At 35.3% G+C, this 17,686-nt stretch overlaps 1 protein-coding gene across 1 annotated transcript in view; it reads right to left on the bottom strand.

The window, feature by feature from the left end:
- UTRN (utrophin) overlaps positions 1-17,686 on the bottom strand; it is a 488,613-nt gene that overhangs the window by 261,053 nt on the left and 209,874 nt on the right. Inside the window, 4 exon segments of the mRNA NM_001012395.1 lie at positions 851-1,000; positions 2,957-3,092; positions 6,920-7,095; positions 8,363-8,513. Of these exon segments, the coding sequence (NP_001012395.1) occupies positions 851-1,000; positions 2,957-3,092; positions 6,920-7,095; positions 8,363-8,513 (613 nt within the window).

Here is a 17,686-nt window from a genome sequence, read left to right as displayed (position 1 = left end):
CTAGAGTTTGGAGACAGGTCAAGGCCAGAGATATACACATCTGAGTCATCAGTAATAGTGAATCATCAAGGCAGTAATTCTCAATTAGAGAGTCTAGATCACTAAAGCATCTGCATCATTAGATACAGGATGATGGCTATCATTTCAAGAGGATCAAGAAGGGGGAAAAATGACTAATAAGGCATCTACCAAACCAGGGACAGAGACATATCCATTCAGTATTTCAGACAGACCTCACACTCTGAGATGGTGTGTACCAGCGCAAAAGAAATAGAAATCTATTACTTTATCTGCTTGTGATTGTCTTAACTGCAAATAATAATTAATAATAATAATAATAATAATAATAATAATAATGGCATGAGGAAAAGGATCTTGTATTAGTCATATTCGTAGCACATGCTATTACATTCTACCTGGAACCTAGTAAATCAATGAATAAATGAATAAATCATTAAAAATAAAAATAATTAAATGAATAAAATCAATAAAAATAAACCTACATAGGTAAAAAGTCATGTGCAACATCAGAGAATTATTTTAATGCTCTTAATTTACAACTTTATAATTTTATTTGGCATTTTATTGCCTCATTCTAAAATATATTCTTTATGTAATATAGTATATAATATAAAAACCCCAGACCAAAATATCCCACTTAAAATAAAAAGTATTCTCTGAGAATATAAGTTTCTATGACAGATGAAAAAATAATAATCACAAACTAAAAAGCATTAGTAAACGTGCCCAAATTTGGATACACTTAAAAGCAAAAGTTACATGATCTCACTCCTTTGACAACAAAATCAATAACGATGAGAGAGTCATCACAGTAATCCTTAATGCACACCTTATTCCATGTTGAATTTACAATTCTTAAGCTTTCTGAAATTTTTTCTCTTTCATGTAAACTCAGACTTTTATCTGAAAGCATTTCCAATTCAGTTCTATTCAGCCATTTGAGTTTTTCAGCTTGTACATCCATCTCCTGGGTTAAGTCCTAAAAGAGTCAGAATAGAGTTGTGGTTATAAGGTCAAGAACTATATCAGAAATCTCTTTGGGGGGGATCTCTGGGTAGCGCAGCGGTTTAGTGCCTGCCTTTGGCCCAGGGCTCGATCCTGGAGACCGGGGATCAAATCCCACGTCGGGCTCCCGGTGCATGGAGCCTGCTTCTCCCTCCGCCTATGTCTCTGCCTCTCTCTCTCTCTCTCTGTGTGACTATCATAAATAAATAAAAATTTTAAAAAAAATCTCTTTGGGAAGGACTGCCTGGGTAGCACAGTCAGTTAAGCATCTGCCTTCAGCTCAGGTCATGATCCTGCGATCCTGGTATGGAGCCCCGTGTCTAGGGCTCCCTGCGTCTGAGACTCCCCACATTTGAGCTCCCCACATCTGGGGCTCCCTGCTCCAAGGGGAGTCTGCTTCTCCATCTCCCTCTGCTGCTCCCCCTGCTTGTTATCTCTTAAATAAATAAAATATTTTTTTAAAAAAAAACCTCTCTTTAAAATATTTTTATGAATGTCTTCTATTGTCTTTAACTTCTCTTGGAAAATAAATTTGTAAGAAGCCTAAACTTATGTTAACAAACTGTAACTGATCCAGGAATGAACACACACTTTCAGGATGCATTTGTATGAAGTTGTGTTCTGGTCCCTCCTCGACCCCCATCTCTTAAACAGGGTCATATCATATCATACTTTCTTTGATACTTTAACATACTGTCCTTAGATAATGAAAATAATGTGTATTCTAATCAAAGGCAAAAAAAGAAGCACCAGGAACATTTTATGCATCCATCTCTACCTTCTCTTTACCTACCCTAATATACTGCCCCACTCTTTGTGACTGTCCCCAAATTGTTTACAAAATGGAATGTTCCAAGAAAACTATTGAAATTTTTAGATAAAATAGGAACAAGTGTGATCCCTGGGTGGCTCAGCGGTTTAGTGCCTGCCTTTGGCCCAGGGCATGATCCTGGAGTCCCAGGATCGAGTCCCACATCAGGCTCCCTGCATGGAGCCTGCTTCTTCCTCTGCCTGTGTCTCTGCCTCTCTCTCTGTGTCTCTCATGAATAAATACATAGAGTCTTTGAAAAAAAGAAAAAAAAGGAACAAGTTTGTTAGATATTTGTCACATTTTGAAAAGAACTCTTAGTCATCGTTTGCCATGTATTTTTCATCATTATGCAAAGTTTCTTTCCCAAAATGCCTCAATCATCCTCCTTAAAATCTTTAATCAAATTAGTGAGTATCCTTTCAGGCATACTTTAATGCATGCACATGTGCCTTCAGCACATGTATCAACACTCATACACAATTTCTTTTTTTTAGTAAAAATGTGAGCACATAAGTCTTATTGTTCTGCAATAAGTTTTAATTCTTAACACAAAAATTATGAAATTTATAGATATAAAAATGTATTTTAATGCATTTACATATATCCATAATTATGTATTTTTATATATTGTATACATATACAACTATAAACAATTCCTGTTGGTTGTGGATCAACAAAGGATATTTGATTCATAAAACCATCATGGTAAGCCTGAAGTACGCTGAGATGAGTTGCTCTCAAGTCACTTTGAGTTTTCTTGTAAAACTCAATTTTATAGTGAGTAATCAAGTAATTATTTTCTCAATCTAAAAGGAAAGAACTATACTTCACAATACTATTATATTCTAAAACAAACTCTCTTTAAAATATCCTAAAAATATTTGATCTAATACTGAGGATACATGATTTACCACTTTTCTGTGTGTGAAACCTTGCCTCTGCAAGAACAAAATTATATCAGCTCTTAAAAAAAAATTCCTCATGAAAGTTCACCACATTTACCACATAGTGCAAAGCTTCTTCCCATTTTCTTCTTCAGTCATGCAATATCTTATTTTTGGTGTGAGTGTTCATGCACCAAAAAACACTGGCAAATACGGAAACAAATAAACCACTTACTGTCAGTTCTTGAAAGTTTTCTTCCAGCTCAGCGGCTGATCTCTTTTGCATGGCATTCTCGGCCTCTGTTAACCAACACATAATCTCACCTAGTCTTCTTCTATATTCCATCACCTGCTTATTTTCTCCTTTTAGCCTAAAAGAATATATTATCGAAAAACATTGACAAAAATTATCCAACTAGGAAGAACATTATATATTTGCTTTGGATATCCTGACTAAATATACCACACATAAAAATTCTCAATAATTATCTTTAATATATATTTTAAGTGAGTGTTAATAGTAATGTATACTTGCTGCAATACTAAAGATTATTTGGTAATATGAGAATAAAAATTCTACCTTCATTAAATTAAAAAACACTGAAACTATGCATTATCTTCTCCCATTATGAAAAATTCTGCAGAAATTTAATACCAAAGATTTTTTTAAAAGATTTTATTTATTAATTCATGAGAGACACAAAAAAAGAGAGGCGGAGACATAGGCAGAGGGAGAAGTAGGCTCCCTGCAGGGAGCCCAATGTGGGCTCGTTTCCGGACTCCTGGATCACGCCCTGAGCCCAAGGCAGATGCTCAACCGCTGAGCCACCCAGGAGTCCCAATACCAAAGATTTTAAGCTACAGACCATTGTACAACATAATGGATGGTTAAAAAAAAAAAAGAAGAAGAAGAAAGAAAATGTCTTTATCTCCAAAAAAAAAGGAAAAACCTAATTTTCTTTGAGTAGTGCATGAAGATAAAAAGTCATCATTATATGACATATTATTCACATTAGGTGGCAACCATTACTCTACTTTATTCATAGGAAGAAAAGAATAAGAACAAGGCAAGATACTGAGAATGGAAAATTTTTACAAGTATTAGGAAAGTCTAAGAAAAAATGGAAATTTTGTTAGCTCGTTAAAATAAGTATTATATTTGAATATAGCACCAAGTTATAAAAAGAGATCTAGAAGAAACAAAGCAAAAGTTTTAAAGGATATAAGGAAACAAATAGTCATATGAATATAAAAAAGGAACTGCCTTAATTAGATCTTTTAAATGTTATAAGAATAACATTTATAAGTATATAAACCATCTGTCAGAAGATGAGAATATGACTAGAACTCATAAGATGAACAAGATTATATATTTTTCAGAGAGGGTTTGCAAGCTATTTACAGCTTGGTGGTGGTATCATCATTTTTATAGTTGTGGCTATTAGCTGCTGGTTTAAAAATTGAGTGCAATTTTTTAATTAATTGCATTGTGTCAACCTGAATAAAAATTTACATTTTTTATGGCTATGACTTTTTAATCACAAAATACCTAACACATGATGCAATATATAAATATAATCGAATGCTAAAGAAATATTTGTATATTTAACAGAGAGTAATACTTGAAGAAGAGTATTTTAATGTTAAAAACTAAAGAAAATCACTAAAAAATTACAAGTTTACATTTTTAAGTATCCTTCAAGAGGGAACATTACTTCAAGATAAAATCAATCAAGCAAGAAAGCAATGGTACTAATTGTTATACACTGACAATACCAAAACAGGTAATTTACCCTCTATATCGAAGACTAGTTAATGTAACAACTTTGTAAGCACCCGAACACTATTATAAACCTTGTATTTATTTATTTTTTTAAAGATTTATGTATTTACTTATGATAGACACAGAGAGAAAAAGAGAGGCAGAGACACAGGAGGAGGGAGAAGCAGGCTCCATGCCGGGAGCCCGACGTGGGACTCGATCCCGGGACTCCAGGATCGCGCCCTGGGTCAAAGGCAGGCGCTAAATTGCTGAGCCACCCAGGGATCCCCTTAAACCTTGTATTAAAAAAAAAGGCTGGCATTTATATTTCCAATGTTGTGTGATCATGACTAACAGTATTTTGAAAATATATCTATGAAAAAAACTAACATCAAGTAATTTCAAGAAGATATACTTGAGTCACACAAAATTTTCATCTGCAAACCAGCAAAATATAATCTATTTTAAATGTTATCCCTAAGAGTAAAAACAAGTTATAAATTTATGTTCAAACAGGAGATAACAATTGCTCATTAAGGAATAACAGCATACGTTGATGAACTGTGCAAATATTTAACTACAAGCACTCAATATAAAAACAAATTACACTGTGTTATTCCTCAATGATTCTGATAACAGTACACATACAAGCTCTTAAAATTGCAAGGTGGCCCCAATTTAAGATAAGTTACAACCTGAAATGAATTTAAACATAAATTTATGAAAATAAATATTGCTCTAGTTAAAATACAAGAAGCTGGAGAAGAGATTCATTATTATCTTGTCCTCAAGATGAGTAAAATATGTATTAGCTTCACCTTGTTAGTTCCTAGAGCAATAATTACCATATTCCCCAGAGACCCACTTGAAAATCTTTAGGAGAATTTCTGCTATTATTGCTAATATCATGCCAGCAGGTACATCTTTTTCCTTAAGATGACCTGGGAGCTAGATGACTTACAAACTAGGAGAACTCTCCATGCAAATGCGTTAGCTAGGCACATAAAACCCTTTGGGACCTCAGCTTCCAATCCCACCCAGGGTCCCTCGAACCCTCCTCATCATATAATTTTGCAGATCTCTCACCTGGCCATGCTATCTCATGCTTCCAACCTTAGCCTGTTCTACTCGTTTCCCTAGAACGCCCTCTCGAGGATTAATTTATGGGAAATTGTTACAAATGCTTCAACACTCAGCTTCAAGATCCCTCCCCTTGGAGAGTTCTATGGTCTTGCCGAATTTGTTCAAGCACAGTATCTGAGAGCCTAAATTCATGCCATCACTAACTTTCTGTATGAGACTTGGACAAGCTACTTAACCTCTTCTCTCTGAGCCTTAGTTTCAAAAGCTGCACAATAGGTCTAAGTCCTTTCAGAGGAGTTGAGAGGATAAAATGAAACAATGTGTGCCAGGTGCCAAACACAGTCTCTGCCACATGGCAATCTCTCCACCCAAATGCACAAGCCATCAGTTGCCTCTTACCAAAACACACAAAACAATAGATGATTTTATTTTATAAAAAGCTGCCATATGCCAAATATTCATAGTTCCATATTTTTTGTTGTATTTCACATTATGAAATAGGACTTAATAAAATATTAGGTTAGTTTTTTTTAACAAAAACGATAGCTTATTCCTCAACCAACACATCATCTACAGAGTTAAAATTAGCAGAAAAAAAAAGAGGACTTTCCAACCCAAACTATCATCAACCTAAAAATAAGATCATTAATGGGGTGAAACATGTTAAGCAAAGTAGAAGTCCACCATTAAATCTTGAATCTCAAAAATAACTTCAAATAATTTTAAAGTAACATATAAAATAATTTGTAATGTTCAGTACTATATTCCCTGGTAATCAAACATGTTTGCAACCAGAAGACACTCAGTAAAAGCTGGGCATTATAACATAATCTGACATAAAAGCAAATAATAATTCATTATGTTTATTATATTACATAGATGAGGAATTATACTATTTACAAAGCACTGGCATATATGAATGTAACACACCCTTTGACTTTAAGAATAACCAAGTAAGAGGGATTTTAGAGGAAGATCCCAAGGCCCAATCAGGAAATGTGTAAGAAGTCTGACCCCAAACCCAGATCTTGAGACTGCAAGTCAAGACTGCTCTTCGCCTACTTCAAGTTCCTGCCACATAGTCACCACATGATACTAAAATGTCAAAAATGAGAAAAATAAATCTTTCACATTGTATGACTGAGTAGAAAAGTGAGGCTTTGCAGGTAGCCTAAAAATACAGTGAGACAAAATTCTAAAAATAGAGAACATCACAATAGAGGTAAATGTCAGTACAACTCCTATCGTGATATCAGACAATAGAAGATTTTTTGAATTCATCTGATTGCATCTTAAAAGGCTCTACCAAAATATCTTTACCCCTGTGCCCTCAAGTTACTACAGCTAAATCACCTTGGCCACCGGTCCTTCACTTCTGCAAAGATGGCATTCCAGCGCTGGTTTAAACCTGCCAGCTTGTCTTTCAAGAAGCTTCCATCCGTGGGGGAGAGTTTCTGTACAATCCCCTCCCCAGTTCTGTTTAGGGCTGCAAAACTGGGCTGATGGCTGCTGATCCCCTCTTCAAGTTCCTGTAACAGAGTACAACTCAGGATGAACTCCACTACTTAACTATGCAATGGATGCACAAAGCTACTATGTGTACCAGGTACAGTTTAAGTGTTAGAGAAAGTCCTAGAAGAATCTTTCTGCTCATGAAAAAGGCATTTTAAAACACTTTACTAACATCTCAATCAACACACTAAATGGAATAATCTATTTTGAAATCTAACCCATTCTCCTGAACGTCACCATGCAAAATACACTGGAAGAGGACAACCAATAATGTAAATAACAGCTGTTTATATTGAAGCCTAAGCATCAATTATGTTTGAGTAAAGTGGACTGTTTCTCTTCTTCCAAATATGTGCTTGAAAGCATTTCTAAATGCATATATATGTATAGACCACTACAACTCCTATGTCCCAGCATATGTAAATAAACCTCAGTGTGTATTTTATTGAGATATGGCTTTATAAGTCTGTAAATTTTTAAGTAACAAACTAAAAAAGGATATTGTAAGGTCAAATTTAAGTTCTTATCTATAACTCTAAAAGTAAAATTCATGAAAATTAACATGCTCATGAAAAAAATAAAAGCATGTTCTAATTTCTTTTTTTTACATGTTCTAACTCCTTGTGAGACTTCTACATAAAGTAGATTTTAAGGATTTAATAAAAGAGAAAATATCTTTAACAATGTAAACTGAAATTTTGCTTGCTTTGACCATTATTTTTAAAGACCCAATATTAACAGAACTGATTTAGCTATTATGTTATATTTCCCTGAGACTGAATTAGATTCACATGAGCAGTGGCCCTGACTCAGCTCCAGAATAATTTCCTTGTATGAATATTACCAATTCTGCAAAGAAAAATAAGATGAAGAGTATTAAAGTACAGAAAACAGGTGAGATATGCAGATATCCTTCTGTCCTTAATAAAGTCTTATATACAAAATTTAACAAATGTTACACTGAACATAAAACCTTAAAGATAAATTTTTTTTCCATTAACCATTAAAGAGCACTTTTAACTTAAATTTTTAAAACCCTAATTAGAAATTGTAAATGCCAAAAAAATAAAAAATAAAAAATAAATAAAAAAAATTCTAAACGCCAATGTTTCTTAAATTTTGGAACTTGGAAAGGAGAACTGGAACAAATTTATAGGTTCTCTACATATTCCTGAAAAGTTAATATATTTAGTCCTTCCTTTCAAAATCAGCCTTAAATGGCACATCCTAAAGAAATGTGCCACCTGTTGAGCAGACCCCTACCCTCTGATGGAGAGCACTCACCTGCTGGTGCATCCTAGCTTTCTCCAAGTCAAGGCCACCATCGGGAGTAAAGCTTTCAGCCAATAACTCTTCAGCCTCCGTTATCCACTGTGTGAGGTCATTAAGGTCACAGTGGAACTGTCTCCATTCTTCTACAGCCCTATCAAAATGACTAGAGGACAAAAAACAAAAGAGGTTTCCAAAGTTTCCAGGACTGTCTAGAGGCAATTTTTCCAACATGGAAATTCAAGTCTCATCGAAACTGAATGCCCCCAAACAAGTGAATTCACAGCTCACTGATCTCTAAGACCAGTTTTCATGAAAGATTATGGTTAATGATGCCTCTTAGAGAAACATGCATCATATCAAGAAGATTCCTGCCCTGCCCTGTCTTAACATGTGGGCATACATATACAAACACACTGGGCAGCTTTTTACCTGAAAAGACAGCCTGCTCCAGCTTGGAAAATCAAGATTGATTAGCTGCAGCCACACTAACCCACCCAACTTTCCATACTTAACATGTTAAATACCATGAAATGTAAAATATGATTAATTATTCTATTTTCTTATGGGGAAAAAAGAGGAGTTTTATTTCCAGAATACGTAGTTCCCAGCTAGAACAAAATCTAAAAGGCGAAAAACCCCCAAAGTTTCCTTGCGCTCTATTATCTCTGTGTTATGGACCCTATTGTGTCCCCCAAAATTCATATGTTGAAGCCCTCATCCCCCAATGTGACTATATTTGGAGAAAGAGGGAATTTAAGGAGGTAATTAAGGTTAAGTGAAGTCATAAGAGGGGAGCCCTAATCCCAGGAGACGGGGGTCCTAATAGGAAGAGAAACAGACACACAAATGGATCATTTTCTCTCTCTCTCTCTCTCTCTCTCTCTGTCTCTCTCTCCCCCTGCAAGAACACAGAGGAAAGGCTACAATGTGTAGGCACACAGTGGGAAGGTGACCATCTGCAAACCAGGAAGAAAGGCCTCATTAGAAACTAACCCTGCTGGCACCTTGACCTTAGACTTTAAGCTTCCAGAACTGAGAGAAATGTGTTTGCTGTTTAAGCCACCCCATCTGTGGATGGCATCTTAGGATGGCAGCCTCAGCCAGTCAATATCCTCTGTGCAATGGCTAATGTGGAGTGTCCCCTTTATCTGATAATAGAACAGTATGGAGGTGCTCACATAGCACAGAACTGTTCGTCAATGAAAGAGCTATCAAGATTTCTATTTAAACATAACTCCTTTAGAAAGGAGATAAAGTCACACTACACTTCTTGTCACATTTGGAACACATTAAGTTAGAAGAAAAATCTTTGTTGAATTAAGAAAAATCTTTGTTGAATTAGGATCCTAACAAATTTCCCTATGCCTTTTCTTTTAAAGTAGCACTGCTAGGAGAGGGTTAGATGGTATCCCTGAGATTTTAACAATATTTCAAAAAATAATGAAATGGTCCCTGGCATCACTAACTCCTAAAAATGTTCATGTTCCCTTCTTCCATGAAAATCACTTTGAAAATGCTGTTAATATTTTTTGAGTGCCCAGAGAGAAGCAGCATTCTATTGGGCATGACAAAAATAAGAGCACTTCTAACACATCACTAAGAGAAGATATAGAGGCAATTTTCATGACATTTCATAAAACTATGCAATAACTAAATAACAAACATAGATGCTAACTTTTCAAATGTTGCAATAGTGAATAGAAAATTGCTAAAAAAAAAAAAAAGGCTGCCTCAAAGATCTGAAGACCTTGAGAATACAAACATGACATTTAGTAACAATAAGTATCATTGTAATGGAACATAAATCTCAAACTAATGTAAGCAGCATAGCTATGGATTAAATAGGAAGTCAAAAGAAAGAAAGAAAGAAAGGAAAAAAGAAAAGAGAAGAGAAGAGAAGAGAAGGGAAAGAAAGAAAAGAAAAGAAAAGAAAAGAAAAGAAAAGAAAGAAAAGAAAGAAAGAAAGAAAAGAAGAGGAAGCAAAGAAAAGAAAAGAAAAGAAAAGAAGAAAGAAAGAAAAGAAAACAAAAAGAAAAGAACAGAAAAGAACAAAAGAAAAGCAAAACAAAGAAAAGAAAGAAAAGGAAAGAAAGAAAGAAAGAACGAAAAAAGGAAAGTTAAATTAATTCAAATGAAGTAAATTCACAACTTAAGAAAGGAGTAAGGAGGAGATGCATGTTCAGGTAGGACTCACAAAGCCATCATCACCTCCTCTCTAACCCAACCAGCTTGCAGAGGAGGCAGCAGAGTATTGTGATGAGCTGTGGACCTCCAGAGAATCAGACTCCAAGTCCCAGCCTTACTGCAGCCTTGATTTAGACCTGAACTATAAGCATATTTGTTTGTTCTCTCTAATATTTCAGCTGGTCTTGCCATCTTCCCCACAAATTCTTCTCACCACCGATGTACCCTATCTCTGGCAATGGTACCACCACCTACCTACATCCTCAAGCCCAAGACTTGGGATTCAGTTTTTACTTCTCCCTCTTCTTTACTCTGGACACCCCACCAATCACATTTTACTGATTCAACTATTTAATTCTCAATTTTTCCCTTAATCTCTACTTCCACAGTCACTATCCTAATCAAGTTATTATCATGTGAGCAGCACAGATAGGTCCCCTTAGCTCTCAGTCTTGTCTTCTACCATGTATTCTACAATCAGCAAACTCTCATTCCCTTGGTATAAAATACTGTCATGGCTCCCTACAATTACACATGGATTTTTCTAATACTGTAAATATATTTCCTCTTCCTTATGATTTTAATAACATTTTCTTTTCCCTAGCTTACTGTATTATATGAATACAATATACAATACATATAATATACAAAATACATTAATAAACTATGTTACCAGTAAGGCTCTACTCAACAGTAAGCAGTAATAGTTAAGTTTTGGGGAAGTCAAAAGTTATACACAGACTTTTTAAAAAGATTTTATTTGCTTATTCATGGAAGACACAGATAGAAACATAGGCAGAAGGAGAAGCAGACTCCCTTTGGGGATCTTGATGCAGGACTCGATCCCAGGACCCCAGGATTATGACCTGACCAAAGGCAGACACTCAACCACTGAACCACCCAGGTTCCCCCACATACTTTTTATTACGTTGCAGGGGCAGTCAGTGCTCCTATCCCCATGTTGTTCAAGAGTCAACTGTACTTAACGTGATATATAAGGTCCTTCTAATAGAGTCCCTTCAGACCTTTCTAGTTTCATCTTTCTGCTATGAGTTCTAACTCTGTTGGACTATTTTCATTTCCTCAACAGCAGTGCACTCACACGTGCTCTCTCTCTCTCTCATCTTTGAAGGTTCTTAGCACGGTCCTGTATTTTCCCCACCATAGCACTATTTAATAAGTGCCTGTCGGGGATCCCTGGGTGGCGCAGCGGTTTGGCGCCTGCCTTTGGCCCAGGGCGCGATCTTGGAGATCCGGGATCGAATCCCACGTCGGGCTCTCAGTGCATGGAGCCTGCTTCTCCCTCTGCCTATGTTTCTGCCTCTCTCTCTCTCTCTCTCTCTGTGACTATCATAAATAAATAAAAATTTAAAAAAAAAAAAAAAAAGTGCCTGTCATTATTTTTCTACTATGTACATTTGGACCCTGAGACAGAGACTGTATCTATTAGTACATCTGCATTATAACCCTTTTATAACTACTTATATGTAGCTACTTATATGAATACCTTGAATTAGTCATTTACTCAGTAAATATTGGTCAAACAGATGGTGCATGGACAGACGGATAGACAAGTATACAGAGGTAGGTGGATGGGTAAAGTCTTAAAATTGAATTTCAAAAACTTTTTAAATAATAGAAAAAGAATGACTGAGAAAATTAAGAAGGAAAACTACTCCTTGCAGAAGATGGAATTCTGAGTAAGAATCAGAAACTGGAAGGAAAAAGAAAAAGAATCAGAAACTGGAAGGTAAAGAAAAATTTAATCAAGTTTGTGTGACATGAATGAAGGAAATTCTTTCTGAGCAATATGCCCAAGGTATAAGAAATTAGGCCACCTGGAGAACACTGTTAAAAAGCTTCTAAGTTCAAGATGAGAGGTCTGAACTTTGTTCACCACCAAAGGAAATAAAGAGGATGAATACCTGAGAAGACATTCTTAGGAGAGAAGATACATGATGATCCAAGGATCCATGATAAGAAGGAAGAAATAAGTGGCTCAAAGAAAGGGAAGAAATTCATCCAGAAAAAGGGGGTTTCATTATTTACCTAAGATGGTTGGAAAACTACTTATTTGGAAAAACATGAAAATTAATACCATGCACCAGTGTTAAAGAGGCATAAGACAGTTTTCAAAGAAAGATGATTGATTTATATTTTCATGGTATTTATCTTACTTTTACGACAGGTCAACAAAGATGAAAAGCTTTTTTCCCCATAGATTAGTTTTATTTCTTTTTCTGTTTGTTTCAAGTTTTTCTTTTTCTTTTTTTTTAATTTTTATTTATTTATGATATCACCCAGAGAGAGAGAGAGAGAGAGGCAGAGACACAGGCAGAGGGAGAAGCAGGCTCCATGCAGCGAGCCTGACGTGGGATTTGACCCCGGGTCTCCAGGATCGCGCCCTGGGCCAAAGGCAGGCGCCAAACCGCTGCGCCACCCAGGGATCCCTCAAGTTTTTATTTAAATTCTAGTTAGTTGACATATAATGTAATAAGTCATTTCACAGAAAAACACATACCATATGATTTCACTTATATGTGGAATTTAAGAAACAAAACAGATGAACATCAGGGAAAGAAAGAGAGAGAAAGGCAAACCATAAAACAGGCTCTTAACTATGGAGAACAAACTAAGGGTTGCTGAAGGTGAGGTGGGGGGAGGTATGGGCTAAATGGGTGATGGGTAGTAAGGAGGATACTTGTTGCAATGAACACTGGGTGTTGTACATAAGTGATGAATCACTAAATTCTACTCCTGAAGAAGTTTGAAAAGTTTTATAGGTCAAATAGCACAGGGACCTCGTATAGACAAATGGACTTGGTGATCACCCTCATGTGATTATAACTGATAACTGAAACCATGAAAGTACAGGATGTTTTCCATTGCCTAGATGTTTTATGGAAAAAAAAACAGAATATACAAAAGTTCTCACTATTTGTGAAAGATGGATAAACATGGATAAAGAAAAATAAACATTTAGGATAGGGTACTAAAGTTGGGAGAGAATGAAAATTAAAAATAAGAACATAAGGCATCCAAGTGCTGGAATAAAATAAAAGAGATAACCCTCTAGCAAATGTAATCAAGTTAACAAAGGACAGAAGATAATAAAAGTTATGGTAGATGAGACTTTTCGAGCATAAGAAAATATAGTTTAGTGCTTAAAATTTTTGAAAATTCCCATGGAATAAACTCTTTTCTAAAAGGTAACATTTTTATAATCAAGAAAATGGCAGAATTTCTGCCATCAGTATTACTAGTCCACAATGTTCTTGACATTTTACCACATTAGCCAAATGCATATATACGAATAGGAAGATTTTTAAAAAGAAGTTATCATTATATACAACTGATGTGTCAATATATACAAAAGTCAACAAAATAAGTTTTATACTCACACACACACACATGCACACACACCCAGAGTGTAGAAGAAAGCTATCACACACCAACTCTATAGCAACAAACAAGAGAAACACAAAACTACCAGAAGACAGGGATCTGCAGGAACTTTCCTCAGGGACAAAAGTGCTAGCAGATGCCATTTTTTCTTGCCCTTGCCCAAAATAGATAGCCAGATGCTGCTGGAAGCTAATTCTGACACTCTGCATCCATTCACCTTGCTAGCACCATATGCCCTATCCTGGCATTCCCATGCAGACCCACACAGTCAACCAATTCACCTGGGCAGGCATCCCTCTAACGTGACTCCTGACCTGAGGAGAAGACACACACCAAAGTGCCCACACTTTCTGCAGTTGGGCCTTTGAGCTGGCTATAAGGAACAAGCCCTGTCCTACTCTGCACCAGCAGCTGTTGCCACAGCTAATTGCAGAGAGCCAGGCTATGTGTTGGCCCCCCCACTAACAAACCCAAGGAGGCTGCACCCAGGTCTCTTCATGGGTACAAACCCTGCCCAGTGGGCCCATAGCAGGCAAAGTAGGTCACTGTAGCCAGCTGGGCTAAAGGCTAGCCTGACACACAAGCATGCCAAAAAAACCATAGCTCAGCCACAACAGGAGGGCTCATGCAGTAGTGTAGGACTGCATTACAGGGCAGTACACAAATCCAATGCTTTCAAGACTAGGAGATGTAACTGACCTACCGAATACACAGAAACAAACATAGAGAGGCAGACAAAATGAGGAAACAGAGGAATATGTCCCAAATGAAAGAACAAGACAAAATCCCAGGAAAAAATCTAAACAAAACTGATAAGCAATAGGACTTATAAAGATAGCAAAGTAATGGTCATAAAGATACTCACCAGACTTGACAGAAGAATATTTTAACTCAGTAAAAACTTCAACAAGAAGATAGAAATTATAAAAAATAATCAGTCAGAAAACTAATGAATACCATAATTAAAATGAAAAATATACCAGAGGGAATCAACAGATTAGAGGATGCAGAAGAATGGACCAGCAATCTGGAAGCCAGCGGAATGGAAAGCAACCAAAATGAACAGCAAAAAGAAAAATAATAAAAATAAAATTGGGAATAGATTAGGGGAACTCTGAAAAATCATCAAATGTAATAACATTCGCATTATAGGGATCTCAAAAATAGAAGACAGAGGGGGCAGAAAATTATTTGAAGAAATAATAGCTGAAAATATCCCTAACAATGGGAAGGAAAAGACATCCAGGTCCAGGAAGCATAAAGAGTCCCAAACAAAATGAACTCAAGGAAGTGAACACCAAGACACATAATAATTAAAATGGCAAAACTAAAGATAAAGAAGAAATCTTAAAAGCAACAAGAAAAACAAACCATTACATAAAAGGGAAATCCCATGAGGCTATGAGGTGATTTTTCCACAGAAAATTTGCAAGCCAGAAGCGAGTGGCATAATATATTTTAAGTGCTGAGAGGAAGAAATCTATAATCAATACTCAACCTGGCAAAGTCATTCAGAATTGAAGAAGAGACAGAGTTGCCCAGACATACAAAAGTTAAAGGAGTTCATCACCATTCTTCAAAGTAAAAATAAAAGGCCACAACTAGAAAAGTAAGAGAATAATGAAAAAAAAATCACTGGTAAAAGCAAATATACAGTCAAGACTTAAATGTGAAATCTGAAACCATAAAAATAACATAGGCAATCTCTTGGACATTGGTCATAAATATCCATATTTATGGATATGTTCCTCAGGCAACACACACACACACACACACACACACACACAGCTAAAATGGAACCACACCAAAATAAAAAGCTTTTGCACAGCAAAGAAAATCATCAAAAAAAGAAAAAGAAGAAAGAAAGAAAGAAAGAAAGAAAGAAAGAAAGAAAGAAAGAAAAAAGAAAGAAGAAAAGAAGAAAAAAAGAAAAAAGAAAAGAAAAGAAAAGAAAGAAAAGAAAGAAAGAAAAGAAAAGAAAAGAAAAGAAAAGAAAAGAAAAGAAAAGAAAAGAAAAGAAAAGAAAGCAACCTACTGAATGGGAGAAAATATCTGTAAATGATTTATCCAATAAAGGGTTGTTATCCAAAATCTATAGAGAACTTCTACAACTCAATCCAAAACAACAAGTAATCCCATTAAATTGAAGAGGATCTGAATAGACATTCTTGCAAAGAAGACATCAGACAGCCAACAAACACATGAAAAAATTGTTCAACATCACTAGTCATTAGGGAAATGTAAATCAAAACCACATGAGATATCATGTTACACCAGTCAGAATGCCTAGTATCAAAAAGATAAGAAATAACAAGTGTTGGAAAGAATGTAGAATGAAGGGAACCCTCATACACTGTTGGAGGGAGTGTAAATTGGGGCAGTTACCATGGAAAACAGTATGGAGGTTCCTCAAAACTTAAAACAGAAATACTACATGATCCAGGAATTCCACTATTGGATACTTACCCAAAGGAAATGAAAACACTAATTTGAAAAGATATACGCAACCCTATATTTGTTGCAGCATGATTTTAATAGCCAAGATATGGAAGTAACTTATATGACCATCAATAGATGAATAGAGATTTTATACACACACTCACACACACACACAATAGAACACTATTCGGCCACAAAAAAAGAATGAGATCTTGCTATCTGCAACAACATAGATGGACCTAGAGAGTATTATGTGAAGTGAAGTAAGTCAAGCAGAGAAAAGACAAACACTGATGATTTCACTTATATGTGGAATCTAAAAAACATAACAAATAAACAAAACAAAACAAAACAGACTCATAAACAGAGAGAACAAATTGGTGTTGCTGGACAGAAGAGGAGTAGGAGAAGGGATGGGCAAAATAGGTGAAAGGAATTAAGAAGAATAAACATCTAGTTATAAAATAAGTAAGTCATGGAGATGAAAAGTACAGCATAGGGTATATATTTAATAATACTGTAATAATAATGTTGTATGGGGCCAAACAGTGACTATATTTGTTGTGATGAGCACTGAATAATGTATGGAATTATAAAATCACCAGGTTGTACACCTCAAGTTGATATAACACTATATGTCAAAAATACTTCATTTATAAAAGAAAAAAGAGAAAAAAAGTAAAGCACAAAACTACCAATAATAGTCCTGGGGAGAGAGGTATAGATAAACCTTCAAATCTTTACTGAGAAGACAGAGAAGAATTCAAAAAATTAGAAAAAAAACTATATTTCAAATTGATCACGTTTTCACAAATTGGTTTGAAATGACAAAAATTTTACCAGAAGAAAAATATAGAAAAATAATATGAATTTAAAGTTAGAATAATTAGGGAAAGTACATTTTCTGGATATACTCAAAATAATTTCCTAGACATACTGGATAAAAAAATTTTCTGGATATGCTACTCGAAAATATTTTATAATGCTTTAAAAATGGAAGTATTATGGTATAAGAGTAAAAATGACAGTGTGATAAAGTAAATTAGAAAAATTAAATAAAAATGAGCTATGAGAATACACTTAAAATTTATAATAAAGAAATTATCACCAAAAATAAGGAAAAGCTAAATTATTCTACAAAAAGTATGAGAAAATTAGTTGTTCATATAAGAAAAATAAGACAAAGCAGATTAGTGTTTCTTAACCCAGATTATACCAAAAAAATGAACTGAGGAGTGTTTAAAAGGTAGGATGCATGAACTCTATCTACTCCTGTTACTAAAGAGGCAGTGTACAGAACCACCAATG

The sequence above is a fragment of the Canis lupus genome, chromosome 1, assembly GCF_011100685.1.
Source record: "Canis lupus familiaris isolate Mischka breed German Shepherd chromosome 1, alternate assembly UU_Cfam_GSD_1.0, whole genome shotgun sequence".
In the NCBI taxonomy this organism is placed as follows: Eukaryota; Metazoa; Chordata; class Mammalia; order Carnivora; family Canidae; genus Canis; species Canis lupus.
The sequence above is the reverse complement of the archived record's forward strand: the minus strand, read 5'-3'. Positions and strand labels throughout refer to the sequence as shown.